The sequence below is a fragment of the Mus pahari genome, chromosome 7 (assembly GCF_900095145.1).
Source record: "Mus pahari chromosome 7, PAHARI_EIJ_v1.1, whole genome shotgun sequence".
NCBI lineage: Eukaryota > Metazoa > Chordata > Mammalia > Rodentia > Muridae > Mus > Mus pahari.
In genome coordinates, this window is record NC_034596.1 from 651,902 (window position 1) to 670,924 (window position 19,023).

At 42.7% G+C, this 19,023-nt stretch overlaps 1 protein-coding gene across 1 annotated transcript in view; it reads right to left on the reverse strand.

Moving 5' to 3' along the window:
- The window catches only part of Babam2 (BRISC and BRCA1 A complex member 2), a 385,486-nt gene that overhangs the window by 60,121 nt on the left and 306,342 nt on the right, over positions 1 to 19,023 (reverse strand). Inside the window, exons 8-10 of the mRNA XM_021201373.1 lie at positions 15,560 to 15,659; positions 12,040 to 12,110; positions 9,529 to 9,611 (exon numbers count right to left, since the gene is read on the reverse strand). Of these exons, the coding sequence (XP_021057032.1) occupies positions 9,529 to 9,611; positions 12,040 to 12,110; positions 15,560 to 15,659 (254 nt within the window). The remainder of the gene's footprint in view (positions 1 to 9,528; positions 9,612 to 12,039; positions 12,111 to 15,559; positions 15,660 to 19,023) is intronic.

The following is a 19,023-nucleotide window of genomic DNA, read 5'->3' on the forward strand; positions in this document are numbered from 1 at the left end:
AAAAATTAAGAAGTGATAAAAAGAGACCTCATAAAAATTGTAAATGTAGTTTTTGGAAAGATGCAGTTAAACAAACAAACAAACAAACAGTTCTGTTAAAGTTTATAGAACACATTACTGACAAATGGATCCCAGCCAAGTTTATAAAGAATTCTTAAGTCAGGGATAGGGATAAGGCCCCACGGTATAACATTTGCTCAACATGCTGGAGGCTCCATGTTTGATTCCCAGTACAGGGAGGGGAACTCAAAACTGAAAAATGAGATAATAACATGCCAATTAAAGACAGAAGAAAGATTTCAACAGACCCTCCCATTTCCCACACAGAGCACTCAGCAGCACTGCACACGAGGGGACTGTATATTAAAAATCCCCAGGACAGTCTCTCAGACCCCACTGCGGCTGAGATTAGAGACTGATGAAAGCAAGAGCCGGAAGGCATGTGAGAGGACGGAAACCTCACACTGTTGGGAAGACCGTATAAGAGTCACTCTGCTTTACAGCATGGTGGTGGATGACTGAGTTAAACACACACTGGATGGGTGACTCAGCATCCCTACCCCACAGTTAACTAAGCAGAACTAAAAGCATTGTCAAAACAAAGATTTCCCTTAAATTACATCCAAGGAGCACTATTCGTAATCACCAGATACAGCAAAAAAAAACCACTATTCACTATTTGGGGTGGAATACTACTCAGTAACCAACAAGAACGCAACTCTGAAACACACAAGCCAACACGTACAGACCTCAAAACACACTACACAACAGAAAACAAGAAAAACACTATATCCGTGTGGTTCCATTATTATATTGTAAATTCTATAGTAGCAGAGCTGACAAATACATTCTCTAACTGCTTAGAATTCTATTCAAAGCTGATGTAAAGACTGAATGGCTCAAGTCTAAGTGAGGTAGCTAGAAACTCTCTGCAATGTCAGGTACTACATAAGATCTTGCCTCTTTTAAGGGTAAGTTGATATTCTTAACAGTTTCTTACCTCAGCAGATTTTCTTAACCATACTTTGAAAAGAAAAATAGAAAGTGATGTCCATAACTGGGGACCACTGCTCTTCTTCAGGAACACTTCTGAGATTCAGGGATCCTGACTGTTTTGGATCCTGATCTGGACAAGCTAACTGTAAAGACAATATGTACAAGGGACTGGGGGGATGGCACAGTAGAGTGCTATTGATCTTCCACAGGATCTGGATTCAATTGTCAACACTCACATCAGCAGCTTAAAACTGTGTATAACTCCAGATTCAGGGGATCCAGCACCCATTGGACTCTGTGGACACCTGCATGCATACAATGTACATAATCTCATGCACAAGAATAAACCTTTCAAAGAAGAAGGCATGTCTGAGACCAACAGGGAAGCTTATAGGCAGACTGAGAATTACCTGACGTTAAAGAATTAGCTATAAGAATGTATGATGCAAACATACACTGTGTCCTTAGAAATCACCACTGTTAGAGATACACACAGATGCATACGGAAGTATTCATAGATGATACAAGAGATGTGATTTACACTTGCTTCAAAATACTCCAGAGAATTCTAAAAGCAAATGTCAAGGAGGTTTGGGAGAAGAGACAAGAGACAAAGCTGCAGTGCAGATGTTGCATCCGTGAGGAGCCTGGGCGACTTCTGCTCTCACCTGTGCTTATTCCTCTACTGCTCGTGCACCGGGGCACGATCTCACGTTCTTGCACATACTTGGCAAGTGTGCTACCATAAGCTATACAGACAGCTTACTTTTTACTTTTTGAGACGGGGCTCAGGTTGGTCTTGAATGTACATTGTACCGGATCCTTAGCATGGACGTGTGGGTCCTTCCAGCCTCAGACTCCTGATGTAGCTGGAATATAACCTGGTACCACTAGGCCTTGCAGTGTTTTTTAATTTTAAATTTTGATTACATGCAATATTTGGAGGTACACACGTAGAGGTCAGAGGAAAGCTTTTGGGGGTCAGTTCTCTCCTTTTACCATGTAGAGATCAACTATAGGGGATTAGACTTAGTGGCAAAGAACCTTTTTATCTGCTGAGCCATCTTGCTGGCCCAATGTTCTTGTTTGTAAGGAGTCACAGGTGCTCACAGTATATCCCCCACACAGAACTGTTTGCACTGTACTTAGCTAATAACACAACAGTGAGTAAAGGAGCACCCACTTTGGTGAGTGCATAAAGGAGCACCCACTTTGGTGAGTGTGTAAAGGAGCACTCACTTTGCCACAGTTCAACTCTTGCCCTTGTCCTAGACCAGGGCCACTCCCACATCTGCATCACCTCCTGGGGCTGGGCGATTACAGGATCTTGCAGGCCCCTCTGAACTCTGTGTGACGAACCATTATTACCACATTCACTGTCTAAGCTGAGTTTCAGATACTCAGTTGCTCATTAATTCTTTCATTAAACCATATAGTTTGTTCTTTCCATGGTCAGAGTGAACTTTTATCTCAAGCTTGTATATTTGTTTCTCAGGAAGAGATCACAACCTGCCACCACTACAGAACAACTCTAGCTTTATATTCTGCTGCCTTCAGCTAGGAATGTCACCTCTGGAGAGGTCCACTCATTCCTCAGAAATGAGAGGACATGTCTATTTGTAGGGCTTGGCATTGACATTCTGCTCCTGATGTTGGGGCTTCCAGATTTGTCATGAAGTTCTGAAGGAGTTTGAAAGTTGTCACACATACCTGGGGACATTGCCAATGGATTATCTGGAGCAGTGTCATAATGAAGCCATGGCTCAGTTCCCAGATTGAAATCTTAGCTGTCACTGAATCTTACTGTGCCACAGTATGGTCTTTTGCTACACAGGGTAAAACTAGTAATGACTCATAGAAGGGTGCTAGGTGGGTTAAGAATCATAAGACATGCCAAGTGTGGGTCAGAGCATCTGGGCCCAGTATACCCAGAGTTTCTGTGAATACAGGTGACTGTTATTGTCAACAGCCACAGTTCTGCACCAAAGATTGCCTATACGTCATCAATGGTACCTTTTTAATGCTAAGTATGCAAAAATCATTTCATTCAAGGAGATCAATACCGTAAGTTGTGAATGTGGCTTTCTTTCTAAGTAGGAGGCCTATGTTGGTTACAACTTGTTAATTGGAAAGCAGCCTAGTACATTTTGGAGTCAAAAATGACTGAAACTTTTCAGGAACTCTGATCAGAAAAATTCACTTTCAAGATTACTTTACTCCAAAAGTTACCACAAAGGAGAACTGTGCCACAGGTTCAAGGGGGCACAGAGAACACAAATCTACATTGACTGTAGGTTTGACTCATAACCCCCTCCTCAAAAGACATCCCTTTGGTTCTCTAAAAAAAGGTGTTATTTAAGTCTAAGAATTCACAACAAGGGAATATTACACAGGAAGGTTTGTGAATGAAATTTTCAACCTAGGGCCAGAAGTTGCAAATAGGCTTTTAGAAAGTGAACTCCAAAGAAGAAGGAAGTTTCAATTTGAGTCAAAGTAGTGATGGTGGTTGCTCGGGGCCAGAGCTCTGAGCTGGGAACCTGGGGAGGAAGGCATGTTGCATGTGTAGTTGAGAACTGCCTGGCTCCACCATTAGCTTCACACAAGTCCTGGGTTAAAACCAATCAAAATGTGTGAGCTGGTTAAAAGGCCCAGGAGTCCCATGAGAACAAGGAAGCTTGGAGAGATCCCTTCTGTTTTCCCACATACTTCAGCACTCTGAACAGTAAAAGGAACAGACAGGTTTTATTTCTTGCTAATAATCAACTAGTTCCTGTTGCTCTCATAGTTATTAATATTGAAAATGATTATATTAAACTAAGAATCTCTCACATGAGAAGTAAATATGCCAGTCCTACATAAACATTGTGATGTACAGCTCTGGTTTAAGACAATTTCTATATACATATTATTGTGGTTCCCACCCTCAGTCACTTTACCAAGTCTGATCTCTTCAAGCACATTCATTAATATGCATAAAAGTGGGATTTGGACCCAAAAAAGTAAGTCACTTTTAAGAAACATCACAGCTTGGGGGTTACCAGATTACCTGGAGGCTGACTTTTTTTGTGCCTGCTAGATTATGCCACAGGGCACCCTGCTTGTGCAGCAAGGGCAGACAGTACTGTGCTCAGGGCAGAGACAGCTGAGAGGGTGGCTTTACTCTTAGTGGTAGCGACGGTGACCCCATCCAGGAACTCCCCTGGGCTGAATTAGGAAGCACACAGCTGGACAAAAGCAGCCCAGCACGGGTCCTTGTAGCAATTACAGGCTTCTGGGCTTTACTTACAACTTCAAAAGCTCTCTTGATTTCTATATTATTGGCCTCATGTAAGGAAAGGATTGTTTCAATAACTAGCAGAGTTAGTCTGAAGTTGTCAAGTTTCTCTGACTTCATAAATATTAAGTTCTGCTAGAGAATGAACCCTTTGAGAAACAATATTTATATCCTTAATATAAGCTTTGGAGCTACAAATTAAAAAAGAAAGAATGAACATGTGGGAAATACAGATACACAGAAAAGACAGGTGATGAACCAGAGAGAGAGAGAGAGGAAGAAGGAGGAGGAAAAGGAGGAGGAGGAGGAGGAGGAGGAGGAGGAGGGGAAGGGAAGGGAAGGGAAGGGAAGGGAGGGGAGGGGAGGGGAAGAGATGAGAGCAAGATTCATCATTCTTAGGATGCTATGAAGGACACTACTCGCCTGAATCCCCCATGACAACTGCAGGGAAGTAGAGCTGCCCAAGTCTCATGAGACGACCCAACCCAATGGTGCACACAGAGGAAATCCTTCCTACACAAACAAGAGTGTTATAGCAACTATAATGTGTTACAGTTAACATACCCTCATATGACAAGACAAATGGGACAATTACTAGCACAAACAGTGTGGGGGGAGGGAGAGCCGCTACATCTTTTTGTTTTGTTTTGTTTTTGTTTTTTGTTTTTCGAGACAGGGTTTCTCTGTGTAGCACTGGCTGTCCTGGAACTCACTCTGTAGACCAGGCTGGCCTCAAACTCAGAAATCTGCCTGCCTCTGCCTCCCGAGAGCTGGGATTAAAGGCAATGTGCCACCGCACCCGGCTCAAGCCGCTACATCTTACTAGCTTTAAGTCACTACTAATCTGAAGTAGTCTGTGCCAATTCAAAGATGCACATGAAAATCTTGAGAACCAACTACTAAGAAAGTATCTAAGAAGCAGCAACCACCAGAAAGAACTCCAAACACATAGACCATCATGCCCCAGCCGCTGAGGCCTTCTGCATACCTCCTTTCCCATGTCACCTCCAGGAGAGACCTTTCTATTATACTGAAATACTGCTACTGAAGACTTGACTCTGCCATCACAGTTCTGGTCCCAGTAATGCTTGTGAGCATTACTTTATTTTCTACATCACTGACATATAACAGGCGAGTCAGAAATCACTGTGTTAGAGCAGCATACAGCTGTATTTCACCTTTGTTTGGTTCTATCAGAGAGGCTGGGGCTGACATGTGTTCTCTGCAAAGGGAGAAATGACAGCTTTTAGGCCATGTAGACCATGTACCTCCTCCACTGTGTATACTTTCCCTTCTCTCTTCCTTTGCTTCTTCTTAACAACCTTGTAAAAACCTGGGACATTCTTCTTGGCCTGGGTACTACATCAAAACAGGCTGAAGCCTGCAGGCTGCAGTTGTCTACCCTGTGCTATACTACTATGAGATGCCTGGAGACCAAGCCTGAGGGATGCACATCCACCCACCCACACCTAACCAGAGTATTGAACATACAGAAAATGCACACAGTTGACCTTATAGGCTATGGAGAAAGACAAGAGAAAAATGGACAGAAAGACTGCAGCTGACAGACATTTCCTCGGGATACAGAGCACACTGCCCAGGCCAGCTCTGCCGTGATTTACAGACACTGGGAAAGACAGCTTGTCAGTCATAGCTTCCGCCCACTCCCCTCCAAGTCCGGATCTCAGCTCAGCCACTATGAGCCACGTGCTGGTGCTTGCTGCTGCCTGGGGCCCATAGATAAGGGAGGTGGCTTCCCCAGATGCTGTGCTCTGTGTCATTGCCATACCCTGCTATAAGCTCTCTGACCACCAGCATTCTGAACTGCCGCTGCCTTGTGGGTTCCATCCACTACCAGAGGTAAGGATAACTTGGCAGACATGGATAGACCTGCCCCACCACTGTAAGTACTTCTCAAATAGTGGCCAGGAAACCTCTCTAACAATTTCTGGGAGGAGAGAGCATGGTTCTCCTGCTGTGGTTATGACTCCAGATACAGATCAAGGACAAAGAGAGGAAGGAGTGAGCAGCTGGGAAGGCTGTACAGCCATATTCAGAAGTATGAGAATGCCAGGGTGCTGCGGCGTTGCCTGGGGAGCCCAGAATGTGGATAGCATCTCTTCTTAAGGCATTCTTGCTTCTGTACATCCAAACAGTCTGAGGCCAGCACCATATGGCTCAGGAGAGGGTGCCTTTCCTGTGGTGTCCCCAGGCTCACTGAGCACAGAAGCCGCCCTGCTGACACTGGCTTGATGAACTAGGAGAATGTGAGAACGCAGAGGGAGTCAGAGAAGCTACTTCATGTCCTGCTAGGTCTTCAACCTCCATGACATTGTGGAGCCGCCCACGGAGACCAACTCTATCTGGCTCTATCTCCAGGCGCTTCCTTCCTCCTCTTTCACATGTTGAGATCCCAGAATAATTTACTGCAGTGTTCTTTGTCAAGTCCCTGCCACCCCATATTCACCTCCCATCTTTATAACAGGGGAAAAAAATAAAGAGGAACAAATGGTCCCCTGGGCGTTGGAACCAAGCGAGCAGATGCTTCCAAAGGAAGGTAAGTGTCAGATGCATAACTGTGTAGCTGAGGAAAACACATTATCTAACCACACTCCAGTGTGCTGCAGCAAGTCCTAAGTCTTAGATAAGAACAAGGCAATGGATAGGAATGATATGTTTAAAGGCAAACTGTGATTTAGGGAAGGGGCAGGAAATAGCATCAAAGGCCCTTGATTTACAGCCTTCATCTTCCAGTAGAGCCAACAGTATGTAGGCAGTGACACTAAGGGACACGGGAGTGAACAGCCTGGGGAGGAAAGGGGTGACAGTTTGTGAAAACATTTGTGAAAAAGCAAATGAAACCCCAGGTTTTAAGGTAGTCATTCTAAGGAGTGCCTGAGGAGTCTGTTTCTGAAGAAGGCAGTTCACAGCTACATTAAAATATGATGGGGTTACAATTTTGATGTACAACTTGGTGGAAAGGAGTCATGAGAAATGCTGGACACACAATGCCAGGGAGATGATATTATGCAGTAGCACTTACTGAGACTACTGAAGGTACTGACAAAGGATTGGCAGGAGCCATGATGTAAGGGCTCTTTTATCCCAAATATCAGTGCAAGCAATGACTTCCTCAGTAACATGGTATGGTTTGCCCCTCTAGGACTCTTGGGCTGGGCGCTGGTTCCCAGTGCAGTGCTATCAGGCTGTAGAATCTTTGAGGGCAGGCCTACGGGAAAGTGGTTAGAGCACTGGAGTACATGTTGGGAAAGATTAGTGCTATTCTCATGGGAATGACTTGTTATGAAGCTAAGACACACATACATTGGACATTCTGTATGCAGCAGGTTCCTTTTGCTGCCATACTGTAATCCAGCCAAGGGGCCTGGAATACAATATAAGACTCTGGACTTCTAATGCTATGAGCTATACAAACCGCTCTTTTTATAAAGTAACTGTCCTTGGGTATATTGTTATAGTAACAGGAAGTAGACTAATACATGCCAATTTGAGTTACATGCTGGAAAAAAAGACTAGGATTAAGGGATGTGAAGAAGATTATTTTCCTTTTATGCCTGATATGGTTGGACTGAAAAAAAAAAACATGACTAGGAAATAGAAGTAAATTTCAAGAAAAATATCTGTGCTGTCAGGCTACTTCAAGATGAAGGAGCTGCTTGAAGAATTCATTCAGTTTACTACTGGGTTATCCACAGCCATTCTGGCAGCACCTGATGACCACCACAACCATGGCCATTGGAGGAAAGTGGATGAGTTAGGCTAGATAATCACATCAGGCAATGATTTCAAGTCCCGAGAGGTCATCTGATCTTGCAATTGGGACCTGGGTATCAGGTGAGGAAAGTAGTAATTTTGAGGCTTCCCTTTTAACTGTGAGCTAAATGCCATATGGCAGTGTTTGCAGGAAGCCTCACATCAGCCTTACATCCACCACGCACGTTTGAGCAAACTGAAGCAGAAGCAGCCTGACCCAGTGATCTGAACAAGGTGGAGCTGGAGGCAGGCCCAAGCTGCAGCTCTCTCAAACTGTTTATCTGCACACATAACTAATACGAAATGCCTTTTCCAGATTTAATGTTGGAAAAAATACCCCAATGCAGAATGTGCTACCAAGCAAGAGCACAATATGGAACACCGTACAATCTGGGAATAACACTGAGAAAGAAGAAGATCCATCCTCAAACGCACAACCAGCTCTCCACAGGCTCTGTGAGGTATGCCAGTATCAGGTTCCAAGGGAGCCTTTTTTCCCATCTTGTGGGCATTTAGGGGCTTCATCTCTTATCATTTGCTGGTAGGAAATCAAGTTTCAAAAAAAAAAAAAAAGAATTTGAAACTATTTTAATCTAAAATTACAATGAGAAACCCAAGCCTGCTCGGGAAGAAAACACTCCAGAGTCAATATCTATACATTGTTTGACACCATCTATTTAGGGCCAAAGTATCCCTTCTTAATATGGATTAGTGAGATGTAAGGAAGTTGTGCCTCTGCAAGAAGCCAGCTTGGTCCCCTGCTTTTGTTCTAGCTCAAGCTGGAAAAGCTGGAACTCCTTGGCTGTTGACTTAAGCAAAAACATTATACACCAACTTGCCAAGGAATGTAGGGTTTAGTTGGCCTGCAGCTTACACCTGATGCCCCAGGTCACTGGATCCTCTTCAGCAAAGCACTACGATCTAAACCACCCACAAGAGAGATGGACCAGTGATTACTGACCCACTACTGATTGATTATATAACAACCATTTACATATGACTACAATGTGGAAAACCACCACAGGCTACTGGGGAAGCGCAGAACACTGCCTCCTATGTTCTGGGTCACTTACTGGTGACCAGAAGACCAAAGTGAGTCTGCTCTCAGCAATCCTGAAAATATAGAGACTTGACACCACATACATATTTTGAAACAGAAATATGTCTAGGGCAGGGTCACTGTATCTTGGCAATAGTGACATTTTGTATTTTCTGTTGTGAGCGGCTGTCCTGGGACAGAAGGACATTAGGACTGTTAGCTGATCACTGGACCCATTATCCACTGTGACAGTAAGAAATGTCTTGTCAGATGTCTTCTGTGGGGCAACATCACATTAAAGGATAAGAAACAATGGTTTGGAGAAAATATGACCTCAATATAAATATATACATGGTAAAATAAAACGGACCATGTCAAAGCACCAAAGGTTCTCACACTGATTATTACATTCCTAAGTGTATGTGCACAGCAAAAGTATACTCACTGTGTACAAGAAAACAAAAGTCTTTCCACATCAGCAGCAGAGTAAGTTTTGTGAAGCCTTCTGCATCATATTCCACGACACCTCTAAGTAAGAAAACACACATATAAACCCTCATAAAAATAAGGTTTAAAGGCAATGGAAGTTAAGACTCTATTTAAAAGGCAAACGAACACAGACTTAAGACACAGAAACATTGCGAGGATCTAGGTTTTGGAATGACAACACTAAGGATCATGTTGCAGCCCTGCCACTTGCTACTGTTTACGACCTCACTTCAATCTCTTAACCTTTGGACACTTAGCTTCCTCATCTAGCAGGAAATTATGATGTTGGTAAAGCTTTTAATAGGACTGTGAAAAACTGACCAAGATAAATCATGAAATGGAAACATTAGTCATCAGTTATGGGCATGATGTCACACGCCTTTTATTCCAGTATTTGCGAGGCAGAGGCAGGTGGACCTCTGTATCTCTATGAGTTTGAGGCCAGCCTGGTCTGCATCGCTAGTTCAACAGCTGGGCTACAAAGATAGACCCTGTCTCAGAACAAAACAAAGCCAGGTCACAGACATTCCCATACCATATGTCACCTGACTACTTGGACAGTGAGTTCAAGTCTCACTTTACCCAGGAACTAAACAAGAATGATACTGACAGTATGACTGAGACTGTACAATGAAGTCTTGCCTTGGTACCTTGGCTTCTATCTTCCCAACAAAGCAGCAGGAGCAGTGGGAGTCCTGTTGGGGGTGCCAATGCATAACAGCTCCTCACTTGCTGAGGGGGCTGGCAGAACCTGGTGGGCTCACCTCATCAATTCCTGACAAGATCAGAGTGCCTAAAGGATGTTGTCACCGAAGTGTGACAATATTGTCCATGAACTGGTGAACAGAAAATACTCATTCACACAATCGAGTCCCTGAAGCCTGAGAGATGTCTCCTCCTGACTGGTCAATGATATTGATGGTTCCCAATTGAATACTGGGACATTTCAGGAAACATCCAGATCAGGTGTTCTCCTCAAGGATGGTGTGTTTATCACTCAGAACTGATTTAAGCCAACAATTTTGCCTTATGAATGTATAATTAACCAAATACGGTAACAGTAAGGTCTGAACTCTTTAATCCACTTTCTCATAGGCAAAACCAAAATCTAAGGCCTTCTGTGCCTAAACACATAATATGGTAATACAGTGGTAATCACTTGTACTTTAGTAACTACTATATTATTATATGTGCATAATAAAATATACAAAGTGTTTATTAAAAGAGAATAACATTAAAAACACATGTAAATTCATTTTTCCTACTTTTCTTCTGCCCCAATGGATGCGTGTAGCTCATGGTGTGTACATTCTATTTTGTCGGTCATTGTGTTAGTGTCTTCATTTTAGGCATAGATGGCCAAGGTAATCTACTCAAAGTTTAGAGTACTAATATTTACTACCACTATTATGTATAATGTTAGGTCTCATTCCCCATCTGTGAGGATTGCTGGTAGAAGTCCTGTCAGGATCCCTAGGTCCTGGGGAAATGTGATGTCTGCCTTGCTGTCCCCTCTTTACTGGGACTTTTACACATGGGACTTCACTGGGTCACTAACTTTCCAGGTTTCAGGGCTACCTACAATAAATTTATTTATAAAGTACCCCATATCCATCATCAGTTGAATGGACAACCAAAATGTAGATCACAACCATGGGATTTCATTTATCCATTAAGGAGAACGAAAACCTGGCACCTGTAGGAAAATGGATGGAACTGGAAATCATTACATTAAGTCAAATAAAGCAGACTCAAAAAAGACAAATGGCACATATTTTCTCACATCTGTGGAATCTACATTTAAATGTGTATATGTATGTCATGAAAGCAGACAGAGGAGCAGGAGAAGCGAGGAGAGTCTGAGGAAGAATTGAGTAATGGGATACATGTGACATGAAAGGGAGAAGGAGGTTACTGGGGAGGGGTGGGAGAGAACCAGGAACAGCAAGGAGAGACAGGGTATGGGGAGGGTGCTCAGAACAAAGGAGAGGGACATGTGTGCATGGAAAATGAATAATGAAACCCATTACTTATATGCTAACCTAAAAATTAATTTGAAAAAAGCATAGCCAAAAAAAAAGAAAGAAAAAAAGGAAGAAAGGAAAGAAGGAAGGAAGGAAGGAAGGAAGGAAGGAAGGAAGGAAGGAAGAAAGAAAGAAAGAAAGAAAGAAAGAAAGAAAGAAAGAAAGAAAGAAAGAAAGAAAGAGGAGAAAGAAAATAAAAGTCCTGGCAATTAGAAGGTATTGGAGGTGAAAGTGCAGAATCAGCCTCAAGCTCCACTAGAAGTGGACTCTATGCCCATGGTGGCTACAAAGAACACTAGCATGGTGGCTGTGGTCAGGGGCACACAGTGCTGCAATGAATGCTAAGAGCTAAGCCATCCTGGAATCTCTAGGGTAAGCACCACAGTCAGAGTGGAAGAGAGACAGCATCCCACATGAGAGCCAACACATAAGGCAGAACTTACGTGCCAAAGTGGCTGAGGAAAGCCGCGATGTACTCTCTTCTTTTGTGATAGCCTTGAATCACATACTGTACCTGGAATGTGAACCCATGCTGGGAATTAGTACAGAAAGACTGAAAATGCTCTACTATGAAAAACTGGAAAGGCTCAAAAAAGCAGTAGGAACAGGAAAACGAACACCTGTATTCCCACCCTATATTCAACAATGGTGAGTATTTTGCCTAGCTGCATCATCCAGCTGTCTACCTACCTACCTATCAATCTGTCAATCAATCTTGCTGAAACATTTCAAAGGAAATTAGAGACATCCTGATGGTTCACCCCAAATTCTTCATTTAGTATGCAACTCAAAAAAAAAAATTCTACATTCTCCATAGAAAGCCACAAATATAGTTGTCATATCAGCAGGTTCAGTGAGCATTCTGATGTCATCAGCTACCCTGTCTACATCAGCTCTTCTTCATCGCCTCCAAAGCCTTGTTTTCAAAACACTTTTTAACCCAGAATTGGAAATGTAATTTGTTTATATTTTAAAAATCTTTTAATCACATAATAACAGCATGTATGTCCCATGTATGACATACACTGGCACTTATCTGTCTGTCCATACTAGCATGCATAAATAGCATTGCCTTTTCAGAGATTGGGTTAACTTTTTTTTATAGACTATCTCAGTTGTCTGTCTCCTTCACCCTCTGTGTTTTCTTATACATTGGAAGTTAGAGCTAGCTGGGTATGGTGGCGCACACCTTTAATCCCAGCACTCAGGAGGCAGAGGCAGGCGGATTTCTGAGTTCCAGGCCAGCCTGGTCTACAGAGTGAGTTCCAGGACAGACAGGGCTACACAGAGAAACCCTGTCTCGAAAAACTAAAAAAACTAAAATAAATAAATAAATAAATAAATAAGAAGTTAGAGCTAACAGTATGATATGGTTAGATTATATTAATGGTTTTTGGCAAAAAGTCTTCCTAGGTAATACTGGACTTCATTATTTGGTTAAACAACTCCATTGTAAAGGGATGCTCTCCCTTGTCACAGTGAGAAAATGCCATAGAACACACATACATACACACCCTACTTCTCAGGAGGATCAATCTACAAATGCATCAAAAAAGCCTCACTTAATGACATTTCTTTATAAAGAATGTCTGCTGATAAATGCAAAAAAAATTTTTAAATTTATTTTTATGTGCATTAGGTGTTTTGCCTGCATGTATGTCTGTGTGACATACGTCCACTGGAATCTGACGTATAGACAGCTGTGCACTGTCACGTGGGTGCTGGGATTTGAACCTAGCCCCTCTGGAAGAGCAGTCAATGCTCTTAACTACTGAGGCAGCTCTCCAGCCCCAGTCAGGCATATCTCTTGAAGTATGTGAAGACTTGGTCCTCATCAACCATTTCAGTATTAGCTGAAATATTTTTGTCTGACTTATTTCATTTGGGGTTAAAAATGTCGATCTAAAAAATAAAAAAGTTCTATTATTTCTTTTGCATTTATCAGCAGACATTCTTTATAAAGAAATGTCATTAAGTGGGGCTTTTTGGTTATCTTGAACTCCTAGTGAAAAGGTAAGATAAAATTAAAAGGGTAAGATAATACTTTATTCTTTCAAAAATCTTAATATTCAGAATGAGAAGTATTACAATGGGTGATTTATTTTACGTTTTTGTATATCCTTGTTAGCAGAAAATGACAGTTTCTACAAAAAATGTTAAATCATTATGCTAGGTAGCTGAAAGTTAGTTATTTATACAATAGTTTTATTTATACAATAAAAACATATGCTTTACAATGGTCTCACTGTAGCTGAGAGAAAGAATGAGAGAGACCCCCAAAACTGTTTAGATTGGCTGCAGCCACACTGTGTTCCCAGGACTAAGGAGGGCTCAAGATAAAGTTCTTGGCATCTCCTTGACACAGTGGTCCTGATAGCCAGGCTCTACCTTCAAGAAGTAAAACAATTCTATTTATATAATAGCGGTTTATGTCAATTTACAGAAACAGTGCTTACTTTGCAGGCTTAATGCAGGATCAGATGTTATTTTCAGAAAAGAAAAACAGATGATAAGTTTGCTTAAGTGGCTTTGTTTAAAAAAGGGATGAAAACAGTTCTGTGTACTTGATTTTAAAAACAGAAAAGCATTTTAACAGAAACCCACAACAAAACTGGCTATAAAGATAGATTCCGATGTAATTATGGAAATTCATTTGAAGAAACTGCTCCTAAAATCAGCCCATGCTGTCCTCGTTTAGAATAAACAGAGGAACACAATTTTAAAGACAAGTAAAATTAATGAAAGGGACGCAGATAAGGAAAACAGACTGATTCTTACATTTCTGAGAAAACCATACTTTTTTTTTTTTGAGGAAAATGTATGACTAGAAATTAATCTCAATTGGGGAACTTTAAAAAGGCGTTTCTTCTCAGTTCTGGAAGACATAATTTACATCTTTCTCCAGAATTCTGGGACACAGCTTTGAAGGCACTGCAAAGCCCCGGAATGTAAATAAGAATCCTGCTCTCCATTCTGGCTTAGAGGGGAGCAGCGAATGGGGGGGGGGTCGTCTGAGCAGAAGCTACCACCCCAAGGAGCTAAGTACCCCAGAATCTGGGCCAGTCCCACACACTGTAGTCTTGCCAGATTTCAGTTTCCCTGACATTTAAGAAATAATACTAAAGCCTCTGAAATATTATTGTTCTTTAAAAATATGTCCTATATAGAGATGAGCTATCTTTTGAATGAGAGAGATAAACAAAAGATCTATTTTCCCAGCCAATATGAACGCGTCAACAGGAGCAAAGAAAACAGCACTTTGGCAATTAAACCAATTGAGTCACAGTCCATGTGGGAGGGTGACTAGTGTGTTAAGATCTCTAGTTTTCAGCTAAATATCATGGCTAGACATTGACAAGTATATTTTCATACTTTTGGGAAATAGTTGACCACCAAACTCAGCTACATGTTCACAAATACAGCTAAGGGAAAGCTTTAGACCGTCTGATACAGCAGGTAGAAGGCCAGCTGGCCCAGAGTGCTCACCCCAGAGGAGCAAAAACTCTGATCAACTGCTCCCAGGCACGATAAGAATGAAGGACAGACAATTAATGGGTGAGATAAGAAAGCAGAGAGAACTGAAGGCTTTTTAAAGAATTATCTTGACATGAGCTGGCTGCAGACACATGTATACACCAGATGACTGGGAGAAGGGGGTTCACAAATGTAAAACCGTAAGAATGCACAAGAAGCATCCAAATGCATGTAGGGGATATGGGAACCTTTAAGTGATAATTAAGTCACCATGTGTGAAGGGAAGGGATGAATATAAGACAAGCAGTGGAGGTTGGGTCATCAGAAAAGGGGGAGGAAGAAGACAACAGAGAAGGAGAAACACGAACTGTCTGTCCTTCAGAGTAGGCAAGGGAGAGGTGGCTGGCACACAAACCATGAGCTGACAGCTGTTTCGGGGTACCGGAGGCGGGGGCTCTCTGTAGGCAGGGGTCAGGGACTTGCTTTTACCTTGTTGGTGAGCAGGTGGCACACTTGAGGAACATAATCAATGAGACATCCTCCTCCGGGGAAAGCAGGGATATGAAGAGCAGAGGAGCCTCCGAGTGCACTGAAAGGACAAGAGCACAGGACCTTGTCTTAGGGCCAAGGCACACAGGGCGCGAAGCCCCAAGCAGACCTGCCATCTCACCCAGTATGGCCATCGGCTGCTGAAGGCTAATGAGAATGGGAATAAGGCCGTCACACAATGATTAGATGGTTGTATTTTAATTCAGTTTGTTGCAACAGGTTATACATCATAAAAAACAACTCAAGATGGTATCACACAGTAGTATAAACCTGCAGCTTCTACCTGGCCCAGCTAAGTGTCCGAGCAGTGGCAGGCAAACATTATTTAAACACATTTTATGCTCATTGTGTTGATCTAGTGCAGGACAAAGATAAGTTATTCATCAAACACTGGGCCTGAGCCACAGGGAACTGGAAAGCCAGTTCTAGAGTTTATTGTATTGTAAAATGCACACAAGACAAAGGGACAAGAACAAGTGGATGCAATCAATATTCACTGATTCAATCACTGATATACAATATTGATTCTGAAACAGTTGTTTCACACAGTGAAACCTTTCACATAGAAATTAAGTGCACGATGATGAAAAGAAACAGTTGAGAACTTCACAGCAAGGATCTCACCCTTAGTCTGTCCTTTTGATTCCTGTGTAGTTCTTCTTTTTGTTTTATTTTAATGTACGTGTTTCTATACTGTCCATAACTCCCCCTGTAATATGCTAGGGAATAATAATGTGCTTATTTATTGTCCAAGTCTCCCAGCTCCAGTATTGTGTGTGAAGAAGAGGATGTCACAGTAACTACCTGGAAACTCTTTTCCAAAGAGTGTAGGGCAGGGTGACTCAGTCTAGGGCTGTGACACAGGGGACACTCTGCACTCTAAACACATGCTCTCTTGACTGCAGATTTTCAAAATTAATTTTCATGATAAAGATGAATTTTACGTTTGCTTATGGGAATGAAAAATCCCAACAAACAAAGCCAGATGATGGGAGGGAGTCAGAGACAGGCTGGAAATATTCGGTCTTAACTTTGTTAATGTAGAAAAGTAAAGAAAACATAAAGATCCAGGCTACCCACAGCTTCCTTAGAGAAATAATCCCTGGTATCACATATCCCAAAAGAAGTCAATTAATTTGGACAATTCCCTAGAATCAACTGACTGCACTGGGCTTTTGGTTTGTATAAAACACTATAGGGTAGATCTTTAATCATTTGCTAAATTGTATAAAAGTAAAGTAGTCTGTGGCTATCCTCTGAATCAATCTCAATGTCTCTCATCTCTCTCTCTAACTCTCTCATTCTTGTTCTTTCTCTCCTCCCTCCCCCCTCCTCCCCCCTCCTCCTCCCTCCCCCCCCTCTCTCTCCTTAAATTGTGTTGTTCTGGAATATGGCCATGATAAAAATTGCTTCTGGTGCAAAGAAGCTGAGGTGTGAAGAAATGTGGAGGTTTGCTTCTGGGCCCATCTCTCTGATTACTGAACTGACACTTGTTAGCTATTCTTCTCCCTGTCCACTTTAGCCTTCTCTAGAACTAGGTGAATCAAGAATCACTGAACCTTTACAGGGGAAGACAGGCTTGGAGGATACAGGAAATGGCCTGAGGCTTGCACAACTCATCAGTGGTCAAACCATGATTAGAAGGCAGGTCACTAGAGTCCCTGATATTTTTAGTGACATACTGTGCTTCCTGAGGGGAGGGTGAATTTAATTAGAAAAGGCTACAGGGTTGGGAAAAACAGCTGCTGTGGTTCCCTAAAGTCCTCAGGGTCAGGATGCTGATGAGGGGAAAGCTTCCTGCTGCAGATACTGCAATGCACAGAGCAGGTGGGCCAGCATCCCTCTTAATACCTCAGCACTCACTGGGGTCTCTTCAACCATCAGACTGACCTGATATGGGATAGGATGGACTAACGCTCTTGGAATCCATCTTTGAGCCACTTACCTTCTGTTATTCACTAGCTGAAGTCTGTCATGTGTTATGAAAAAAGAGTTCTAACTGGGCTTAGGGAAAGGAGGTTTGCTTCACCACTCGTTCAACTCAAGGGTTTCTTAGCGTGTTAGGACATAAAACCTAAGGTCCAGTATTACTCACTGATTAGTGCTGCTGATTCATACATAGAATACCCACCTCATGGGTGAATATTTAACAAGTTGTTTAGAGCCTGAATGCTATCCTGATCATGTGACTTAAACAAAGACGGAAGCCATGAAATAAAAGCATGATTACATTTTCAAAGGGTGGAAGGTAGAAGTAATGGCCTGTGAGCTCCAATTATTTGATATTGATGATGATTGTGATGATGATGATGGTGATGATGATGGGCTGAACATATGGAAAACTCCCCCTGTACAGAAGAGAGTCTAGGGCTTGCTCAGATACTGAAAGGGGGATGGGGCTGCTGGGGAACAGGCAGGGCTGACCCCTGAAGTGGCTCCTGTGGGCTGTTGTGTAAAGAAGAGAGGAAAGAGTCCCTTGCCGCTCCTTCTGATCTCTGCAGTGGAGCACTGCGAACATGAGGAGGATTTTTGGGAGGGCAGGGCCACAGGCTGAATCCAGGAGAAGGTAAGAGGGCAGTGTTGATGAAGAAGCACCTTCCGATCTACCTTTCATGGATTAATATGAATCTTGAAGTGACATAAGTGACACAGCTTCTGGGACAAGCCCCGTTTTGGGCTCCAGACATCCAGGAACCTTCCCCGCCAGAGGAGAGGTGGCCGCCTGGGAGGGCTCTGACCACCAGAGCAGGTGAGGGAACCATCTTGTGTTCCAGGTCCCTCGGAGACCAGTCTGCACAGGTGAGCGCACAGACTGAAGAGGCAACACATCTGCTGGGACAGGCACTATTTTGGGCCTTCATCTTCAGCCAGGAGGCAGGTTTGAGTGCCAGACCTCTGTGCACCTTCCCTACAAGAGGAGAGCTTGCCTGCAGAGAGTACTCTGACCACTGAGACTCAGGAGAGAGCTGGACTCCCAGGAGTGCTGACAGAGGCTCACAGAATCACAGGAGGAACAAGCTCCAACCAGAGACAACTATAAAAGCTAATGCCAGAGATTACCAGATGGCGAAAGGCAAACATAAGAATCTTACTAACAGAAAACAAGACCACTCACCATCATCAGAACCCAGCACTCCCACCTCAGTCAGTCCTGGATATCCCAACACATCCGAAAAGCAAGATTCGGACTTAAAATCATATCTCATGATGCTGGTAGAGGACGTTAAGAAAGGCATTAATAACTCACTTAAAGAAATACAGGAGAACACGGCTAAACAGGTAGAAGTCCTTAAAGAGGAAACACTAAAGTCCCTTAAAGAATTACAGGAAAACAACCAAACAGGTGGTGGAACTGAACAAAACCATCCAAGACCTAAAAAGGGAAGTAGAAACAATAAAGAAAA